This window comes from Nelumbo nucifera, chromosome 6 (genome assembly GCF_055504915.1).
Source record: "Nelumbo nucifera cultivar China Antique chromosome 6, China Antique-T2T, whole genome shotgun sequence".
NCBI classification, from domain to species: Eukaryota; Viridiplantae; Streptophyta; class Magnoliopsida; order Proteales; family Nelumbonaceae; genus Nelumbo; species Nelumbo nucifera.
Window position 1 is genome coordinate 27,187,775 of NC_142654.1, and position 9,971 is coordinate 27,197,745.

Sequence of the window (9,971 nt, forward strand, 5' to 3'; positions counted from 1 at the left end):
ATAAATTTAAATATATATTGATCAAAAAAATCAGTTTTGCATAAAAAACTAATCGATTTAAATATATATTTTGATTTTGCATAAAAACTAAAAAGAAATAAACTTAAATATAAATAGATATTTTAGTTTAAAATATATATAAAAACCGACTAAACCGATAAACCGACCCTCTATGTTTGGGTCGGTTTTGCTTCAGGGTCGATCGGTTTCGGTTTAGTCAGTAAGTAAACCGACTAGGTCAGGTCGGTTGAAGAAAATGACTCAAACCGGTCCAACCTGACCCATGAACACCCCTAGTAGGAAATGACTAGTGAAGTGCCAATGTTGAGTTTTCACTGATCTGAGGCTCAGTTTGGAAGGAGTACAAATACAAATTTGTAGAGTACAAAACCTTGCATTTTATATTATTTCGTATGTATTTGTACTATACATATTTGTATTTGTACTATTTCCAAACTGAGCTGAAGAGTATAAAAACCATGGTTTTTAAAACCGGAACGGACCAGATGGTTGAACCGGAAAAACCAGGAAGTGGTCATATGACCGGTTCCATTTTACCCTACAACCGTTATTTCGCCAAAAACCGTTGATTTGGTCAAAAAACCATTGACTTAGGCAGTCGAAACGTTTGAACCATCCAACGGTTTTGGCCATTTTTATTTTTTTTATTTTTTTGTCAGAACAGACTGTCCATTTGATTCAAACAGTCGAACCGTTCGACCCAAGAACCGAACCCCTGACCGGTGCCTAAGCCTTGATAAAAACAGAAAAGGAATACCAGTAATTTTAAGGTAAAAAGCTCCCTGAGGTTTCTTACAAATGCGCTTAGCCATCCCCCTCAGGTTTTTGACCGGACTTAAGCCTCCGCTGTCAGTGAAGAATTAAGATGGCGTTATATTTGACAGAGCAAATAAAAAGATTATTTTACCCTTCAATATTTTTCAAATTTTTAAAGAAAACTACTGAAACAAGAAAAAAAACAGCAGCAGAAAGGGAAAAGAAAAGGCACAAACCGTGTCCAAACAAACCAAATATTTTTGCAATACCAGTCTATGAGCATTTTCGGGCTGGGTTCTTGCGATTTTCTTCTAACCCATTTTCAAACGAGCAAGCAGTATAGATCCTACGGCTGATGACATTTGAGTTCCAAACAGAAACAAGTCCCTTGACCCCCTTCAGGCTTCATTGTCCCTAAATGCCTCTTTGATATATCCACCATTGACCGCCCCAAACCCAACAGCAATAGGCAGATGGATAAGGGAGGGTATTATTTGTCTAGTGACAATCATCCCACAAGAGAGGTTTAAGTCCTGTCAGAAACCAACCGGAGGGGAGGTGCAAGTATCTGTGAGAAACCTCAGGTGGAGTTTATCGAGAGCTCTATAGAATCCAAGGTTATTAGTCAAGTGTATACAAAGAGACCACATCTGCATAACAGAACAAAACTATGGTAGGAAAATCTATGACGCGGGAAAGACACGGAAAAACTTACAACCAATTCAAGGTTATCATGTCTTTCTGGCATAAATCTATCGTTGTAAAAGAACAAAACTGAAGTATTGTAATCAGCTGTAAGCATCAGAATGAAAACACTAAATAAAAGGGGTAATTTGAGTTCAATCCACCTTAGGATTCATAATGCGACTGCACAGTTTGGGTCAGTGTTAAGGGAAAAGATTCCCAATTCAAGGGGATGCTGTTTATAAGGGGTGAAGATAAGAAAGGGAGGCATCTAAGAATTTCAAATCAATTCTCTCTCTCTCTTACCATTTGGATGTTGGCTCCCTCGAAGAATATGCAGGTTTCTAACAGAGTTTTAAGTCTTTTACCCTAACTTTTACCGTCTCTTGCGGGCGGTTCAGTTTTTACAGTGTCATGAACAATCCCACCTTGCCTTCACCTTTTTAGAATTGAGCAGTTCGTCACCTCTCTGCAATGACATCCGAAACAAGAACCACTGCGTGTCAGTTGTTGTACTACAATTATGTGTTTAACACCAACCCAAAAGCGAACTAAAATTTAAATGTGAGCCTATTAATCCTGGAGAAATATCTCCTCCAAAGAAATCACAAACTGTTCTACTGATATTGGCCAAATTCGCCGAGAAGTTTTGAAAGAGTTGTAGCATCACGGAGACTGTCCCTGGGGATGTTAATTGGACTGGATTGAACCAGATTTGGTCCAATCTAATCCGATCCAATGAGTCCATTACGGATAGATCAGGTCCAATCCAATCCGATGGATATTTTGGACCATCCATTCTGTTCGAATTAGTTTCAATACAAATCTGGTCCATTGGCTTCTGTGTTCTTATCTTCTATCAATGGATTGGTTCAATCCAATGTAATAAATACTTTGAACCATTAAATCTGAACTGATCCAATTCAATATGTCTTGTGGTCCATCCAATTAATCGAAATTGATTTTGATTTGGATGGATCCAACCCAAAATTGGTCCATTGACACCCTTAGCTGTCTAGGCTTGCGCTACAAGAAAGACATAGAGGAAGAACTTGAATCAATCAACACCCCTCTCTCGTGAATACAAGTTTTTTCAGTATCATATTCCAAAATACAAAAACTTGGGAAAGAAATCAGCCTGTATCTTAGAAATTGGTATGATGGAGAGAGGGTGGAAGCTGGGTCAATTTCTGTGTTCTTTTGTTAGTAAATGTGGAACTACAGAAACTTGACTTTCCTTCAGGCCATTTATTCAGGAAATTCTTACTCTTTCCTTATTTGGATAAATTACTTTTCCACCGAGAGAAAAAGCTTCCAAAATTAATAAGACAAAAACGTCCATTGAAAATCTTTTATAAACAAAAAAGTCCAAAGGTAAATATGGTAACAGGGAAAACTTATCTAAATAAAATTCAACATAATAAACATAGATAAACACACTTGACTAATAAACACCAGCATTTACCTGAGTAAATAATTTACTAGCAAGACATCAGTGTAAAAGTACTATGTTTTACACTGAACCATATCATAGGTGACCATTTTGAAAATCATGATAAAAAAATGTAAAGTTTTATATCGATAAAATTGATGTAGTATTTACATCGATAATTTATGTAAAACCCTATGTTTGTTGAGGTTTTACATCGATTCACTATATAAAACTCCACTCCATCCAAACGCCAATAAATCTAAACCAGAATAAAGTTTTACATCAATCTTCGTTTACACTAATTCCAGAATAAACTTTTACATCGTTATTGATTTACACTGATTCCAAACGCAGCTTAAATGAATGAAACCTAAATACAACCTAGACGACAACACAACCTAGACGACTACCCACTCACTCAAGCTCGGAAGAAGACCACAGATTTGGTTTTGTTGCAGGTCCAAATCACTCTAAAGCTGTACTTTAGGCAACCATTGATGCTGATGCCATTATGACCAATAGATTTCTCAAGATCTCACAGAGGTTGGATTCGGGATCTACTATAAACAAGGCGTAGAAAACAGGCCAGAAACACCAAAACAGAAGTAAACACGTTAGGTTTTGCCTTCATGGTACATCTGGCAAACGGTACGAAACACAAACGTGTTTACTTCTGATTGGAGTTTTCTAGCCTGATTTCCACTCCTTGTTTCAATCAGATCCAGAATCGACAAACGAGTGCGTCCGGGTGTACGAGGATGCATCCATTGCTGATGAGTGCTTTTTTCCAAATACATGTAAAAATTAAAAAAAAAAAAAAAAAAAACGTTTTTATGGAAATACAAAGCTGCACCTGCACCTGCACCCAGACAACCAAAAAAGAGAGGCCTTTCAAAAACCAACATCATGGACCACATACATTCTCTCCTCACCTTTCACATTGACGGTAACCCACTATGACTATCTACGACCCCGCTGCTGCTTGTCATGCTCATGAGCTATGCAGCAGCCATGCATCTTATGCTCAAATTAGATGTTCAAATGTAATTAAAAATCAATTCTGTAACGAAAAAGAACTAGAATTGGAAGCATATAAACATCATCTAAACTTGGGTATGGAGAGTCGAATGGTATTGAAATGGGTGAAGAATCTTCATTGGTACATAAATTATAGGGTCGAAAAGAATGATAAATAACCCCCCCCCCCAATAACCCAAAATACAAGGAATTGGGGACTGAAAAAAGTTGGGAAGACACCAGGCCAAAATCACAGCTAAAACTCGTATGAACAGGATTGGTTTTGCACACCTAAACACTTGCAACTGGAAAATGTCACTCTCAAGGAAAGCATGCCCCCACCAGCAACAGGCACAAGACAACCCATCATAGCCACCATCATCTTTGTTATCATCACCGAAGATTGTAGAGTTCTGGCAGCATGAAAATTTAGTGGAAAATGAAAATGACAGCAAAGAGAAACATTTGCAGAGTGAAGAACACGTTCCATCTTCTACTGGTGATTGATGAAGCAGCATTCTTCTTCTTGTGGTGTTGTGCCCTGAAGATGTAAAGCAAAGATTGTATAAGTTTTGATTGATGGAGAATTGGGGATGACTACATAAAAAAGAGGGTTGTTTGAAAACAAGGATTTGGTTACATACTTCTGCATAGATTTGAGTGCGCCACAGTACAGAGCATTGTCTGGTATTGGCAACTCAGTTTTGTTGTTGGCCTCTGGATTAACAATCCTTACATATGTTTCTTGGCCAAGATACCATGAGTCGAGATTTTCTGTTCGAAGATTCCAGACTCCAACATTGTCAAGGGAGACTAGAATTGCCGTCCACGCTCCTGGGTATACCTACACAAAAAACAACACAACTATATTCAGTCTCTTTTCTTTTCTTCTTTCCTCCTTGAATTGATTTGAAAAAGAAAATAGAAAAAAATAAAAGCAAAAATCTTGCAACACAAATGCAATTTCTCTGTATCCTCTTAGAAGGAGCCATGTGTATAGTGATCATAGTAACATCTCAACTGGATGCTGTGTAAACTGAGTATCAACACTACTCAACTGAGGATTTCTACGCAACCAATCTTTCAACTCATATAGAATGAGCACATTGAGTGACAATTAATCTAAGATCTCTTTCAACTCATAAGTGCAATGTTCTTCCTTTGAAGATATTCTTGCCGCAACTTGTCTCATAAACCTTGTTATTATACAGGTAACAACCAGATTTTTAACGATCCCCATCCACCATGTTATGAACTCACAAAGTCAACAGTATGAACCCAATGAATTCTTTGTGCTGATGTTCTGTTTGACCTAGGGTATTAAATGAAGGTAACGTGAGATGCACAAGACCAGATGAAAAAGCTCTCACTGAAGGTGAAAACCAAGAGAAGAATGAGTGTTACCTTTACTAACCAATGGTAAATGTAGAGATAACGAAGACTTAGATAATTAAAGGAATGTATAAAGATGCATCAAAGCTTATGAGGCATCTGTCCAAACTGTTAAATGCACCACCACAGGTTGTACAATCCAAAGGATAAAGAAATAACAAACAGCAAATCTATAGATAAAAGTCTTAACCATCAAGGAGACAAGGTCCGAAGAGGGCCTTGGCACTTTGCCCACTCATCATCATTATCATCCATGCCTTACCCCAATTATATGGGTTCGGGTACATTAATCATTTCTTACTACTTCCACCCAAGTCCCTTTCGGTCCTGCCCATAGCTCTCCTAGCCCCTTCCACTACCTCAATAAAAAAAGTCATTACCCTATGTTGGTCCCAGCTGTTCTCAGGAGGGATGGACTTGATGAGATCCAAAGCTTTGGCTTTTTTCTGTGCAAAGTGGCTGCTCTCAGATTCAAACCTGCATTTTCACACTTGCCAGCCCAAAATTTTACCATCAAACCAAGTAATGGCCCCTGGTCAACTACCTCAATGAGGTTAGAATTTTTCCTAAATACAACTTCAGACTATGTAGTAGATGGCTTCCTAGGGGAGGAAAGGGCCTTTTAGTATAGAAACAGCTCTTTACCTACCTGGTCTTTTTTTCTGGAGAGCTTTCATAGATATTCTGTACATAAATGTATAATCATGTAAGACCTTTTCTTTTCTATATATTATATAAATACAGGTTACCATTCTCTATAAATAAATAAATACCCATAAAGTACTTCAAAATTTAGAGGTTCAAAGAGCCCTCCCTCTGGATTTCTTGGGATACAAACCATAGAAGAGGCATTTAGAAAATTGGACACTAAAGCTATTAATAAGTGACACACAACCATATGCAGCACAGGAACCATTGAGTCATGAACTAAAAGAAAATGTCTTTTAATGATGCTGGTCAGCCATCGTTTTATGGAAGAATGGATTGTCATTTTTTTCCTTTCCTTTTTGTTTTCTATACACCAAAAGAAAAGAGGAAAAAAATAAACCTGAGAAATAAAAAGTTGACCAAGATAAGGAAAAATCAAAACACACCTGTATTGTGCTGCGAGCAATTCCATCCCATTTATTATAAGTACCCCTGCTGTTTTCTGTCCACTCTCCATAATCCATCCTGTAACCAATCAATTGAACTATTCATAAAAGTGAGAAAATTACCAATGTAACTCATGGATGCGTACACCATGTATAGGAAATGCTCACCCAACCACGAAAAATGCATAACCATCCATGTGATAGCTCTGGATTGTCGTGTGATTGTTCTGTAGAATGACTTCCATAAATCCCCTATATGTACCATTTATAACAGATGACTCCATTAGAGATGGTCCAGTAAGTGGCCGGTTGGGGAAATCAAGCTTGTATACCCCCTTCACATTGTACTGGTCAGCAAGCCTGATTGGGGTAGATGGATTGACATATGAGATTCCACTGAGAGTAGTTCTTCTCTTCCCATTAATTGTTATTGGTGGCTTGTTCTTCAAAACATATATATCAGTCACATTGATTGTGCCATATCTAAAAGACCCCTGTGGATTAGGTCGAGCACCACTAGCAGACACATTCCACCTAGTAAATTTGGAAAATGGGAAGTCAAAATAAATAGATAGATAATTTGTGTTTTCAGACTTTTTTGGGGGGGTGGGTGGGATGAGGTATTCCCATCACAACCAGAAGATTATGTGAACAAACCTGATAGACCTTGCCTGGTTCATTGAATACGTCTTGTCAAAAAAGTCATTTGGTGAATCTGGGAGAGGACCAGATGCCTTTCCCTTGGAATTGGAATAATGCAAGATTGCAACACCTGTGACTCTTTTCCAAAGAGATTCATTCACAAACCTAGCACTTGCTACAATATAGTAATCACTGCTTGCATTCTGATCCATGGTAACCAAGAATGAATAAGATTGTCCAACAGATATATCCAAGTTAGTATAATTCTGCTGGACTGTGTATGACCCCTCTGTCTCTACAAGAAGCAAATTGTGGTTCTGGATCCTGAAGTTCAAAGTAGTTGAGATTCCAACATTGTGTACACGGATACGATAAGTTTTGCCTGCCCCAACATCATACAACTGTACTTTCAGACTACAAAGAATTTCATTGTAACCAAAAAAATGGAAATATAAATGGTAGGAGACAGATGTATAAGAGATAATATTTGATATCCCCAAAATTAGTAGATTAAATAACTTAAGATACCAAGAGAAAGAGTTCTTATCAACTCTAGCATTCTCTCCACCCTTGATCATAACAGCATTGACTGTTGAAATTTATTTTGGCTGGTTATTGGCTGTTGAAACTTTATTGATTAATGAATTGGAATGAATACTCCGCTACATAAGAGAGGTGCTTCATTCTGTATCCTACCCACTACTAAAGCATCACTATGCATTATTAGATTTTAAAGCATAACAGCTTTCAATAATAAAGATTGTCATTAAAACTAAACTGACCAAACAATATATCAGGCTCCATAAAGATTGTCATTAGATCTATCAAGTAAAAGGTTGGGAAATGTCATTGATCAACTCCTAGATCTAAAATAGGTTAGCGTTCTAGAATTATTTTCAAGATAGGAACTAACAATGTCATTGATCAACTCCTAGATCTAAAAGGTTGGCAAATGTAAAATGATATATGATATAAAATCCACAACTCATATGATAAAACTATAAAAGAAAAATCCACAAATCATTCTTCACAAAGCTGGATTCAAATTACCTGGATGGACATTCCAAGTTTCATAATCAATCCCATCTGGAACGAGAGTGGTGTTATATCTGTATGGACCCTTCCCGTTTATGAGCACTCCATCTGGCATTCCAAGGTCTTTACCAGCATTAAGGGCCTTTCTCAGATCCTACAACCAGAAGAGGCTCATAGAATAAGCCACTACACATCCTAGAAACCCAGTTGATTTTCCTTAAAAGCAAGAAAAAATCAAAAGAGAAAAAAGGAAGAATTGAAAAAAAAAAGAAAAAAAAAAGATTGCTGATCATGCAATAACACTGACCGTATGGTTTCGGTTGTACCAGTCACCAATCAGAATAGTGTAATCTCCATCCGGGGTCCCAAAAGGCACCGGAATGACAGGCCGGTTGTTTATAATAAAGCCTCCATAACCACCGGCGGCTCTCTGGAAATTGAGCGAAGGGAAGTAGAAAAAGCTCCCAATCTGATCCTTGACCTGAAACTGGTAAGTCCAGTTATAATCCACAGGGATAGGACAATTGGTTCCCAGAACACCATCTTGCCAAGAATTACGACGCTGCTGAACACCGTCCCTGTCAAAACCCAACCCAAAAACAAATCTTTAAAAATTAAAATAATAATAATAAACTCCAGCAGCTATACCCCAGAATTATATGAGGAGTAAATTCAAGCAAAATAAGTAGAACAACATAAGTTGAAACTTACCAAGTAATGAGGAGGTCTTCATCCAGACTGTTCAGAACATTAACGACGACGTTGTTATTCGTAGTCACATTAACAGTAGGTCCAGGAAACTTGCCATTAATCGCTATTACCTGCAATCCCAAGGCAATGCAGAGAGACGCAGAAGAAAATTACTTCAAACGAAACCTAAATCACTTCAAGCCGCTATAAATCTCTGGGTTTTAGACAGTAGTAGAACAATAACAGCAAAACCCAGATAACAAAAAAACAAAAGAGAATGCAAAACCAAGATAAGCAAAGCCACTAACTAAGTTTGTATAAACTAGCATATTTAGTAGATCCGGAGAAAGAAAGACTACCAGAGAAAATCAAACGCCTCATAGAAGAAAAACCCAGTAAACAAGAGGAGAAGATCTAGCGCTAGACAAAGGAAACAGAAAGCAGATCCAAAACTCAAACCTGTTGTTTGACACCCAAAGGAGCAGCCGTGATGTAAGAGACCTCCCAGTCGTAAAAGACAAAGGGATCTTCGGCAAGACAGAGGCACAAAAATGACGAAATGCAGAGCAAAATCAGAGGGAAAAACCGAAAAGAAGCCATGTAGCGAGTTTAGGGGTGCTTGTAGCGTATTTGGAGCCAATTTTCTGAGAAGTTGGTTGATTACTTTATCTGTTAGAGAGAAACAAAGAGAGGGAATTGAGCAGCAGAGAGGAGCAGCAGGAGGAGAGAGGGGGTGAAGATTGATGAGTTTGAGTTATAATGAGAAAACCCAAAAAAAATGAGTCATAATGAGAAAACGGCTTCTTTTGCCGCAGTTTGTCACTAGCGCCATTGTCTATGAGGGTAATTGCCGGTTTGCCCTAAAATTTAAAAATATAGAAATAAATAAAATCTTAAAATATATTTGGCTGTTACTAAATTTAAAAGGGTAAATTACTGGGACCCTCCCTACAGTTTATGGGGTATTGCACATGGTCCCTTATACTATTGTTTTTCACATTTGACCCTTTATATTTTTATGCTATGACAAACAATCCCTTTCATCACTTTTGTCAATCTACTACGTTCATCGTTAAACATTTCTGAAACGCTATGATATGTTTTGTCTTATTTTAGAAGATGATTGTGCCCTTTTATGATTTTGTGACAGAAGATCAGGACCGTTGAATTCATGCCTATATTTGACAAATAATCTTGAAAAACTAGGT

At 37.6% G+C, this 9,971-nt stretch overlaps 1 protein-coding gene across 1 annotated transcript; it reads right to left on the bottom strand.

Annotated features, from left to right (window-relative positions):
- Window positions 1–3,986: 3,986 nt before the first annotated feature.
- On the bottom strand, window positions 3,987–9,654 carry LOC104598578 (monocopper oxidase-like protein SKU5). Its single transcript, XM_010260720.3, has 9 exons — window positions 9,223–9,654; window positions 8,785–8,894; window positions 8,381–8,651; window positions 8,089–8,227; window positions 7,054–7,420; window positions 6,565–6,930; window positions 6,397–6,475; window positions 4,555–4,754; window positions 3,987–4,451 (listed from the first exon to the last, which is right to left on the bottom strand). Exons 1-9 carry the CDS (start codon window positions 9,361–9,363, stop codon window positions 4,340–4,342), a joined length of 1,785 nt encoding a protein of 594 aa, XP_010259022.1. The 5' UTR covers window positions 9,364–9,654; the 3' UTR covers window positions 3,987–4,339.
- Window positions 9,655–9,971: the final 317 nt, after the last annotated feature.

Excerpts from the sequence above, each read along its gene's own strand:
- LOC104598578 (XM_010260720.3), bottom strand. The coding sequence starts at position 9,363 with ATGGCTTCTTTTCGGTTTTTCCCTCTGATTTTGCTCTGCATTTCGTCA. Across the intron at positions 8,228-8,380 it reads GGTACAACCGAAACCATACG|GATCTGAGAAAGGCCCTTAA; the intron begins GTCAGTGTTATT and ends TTCTGGTTGTAG. Across the intron at positions 4,755-6,396 it reads TTGCTCGCAGCACAATACAG|GTATACCCAGGAGCGTGGAC; the intron begins GTGTGTTTTGAT and ends TTTTTTGTGTAG.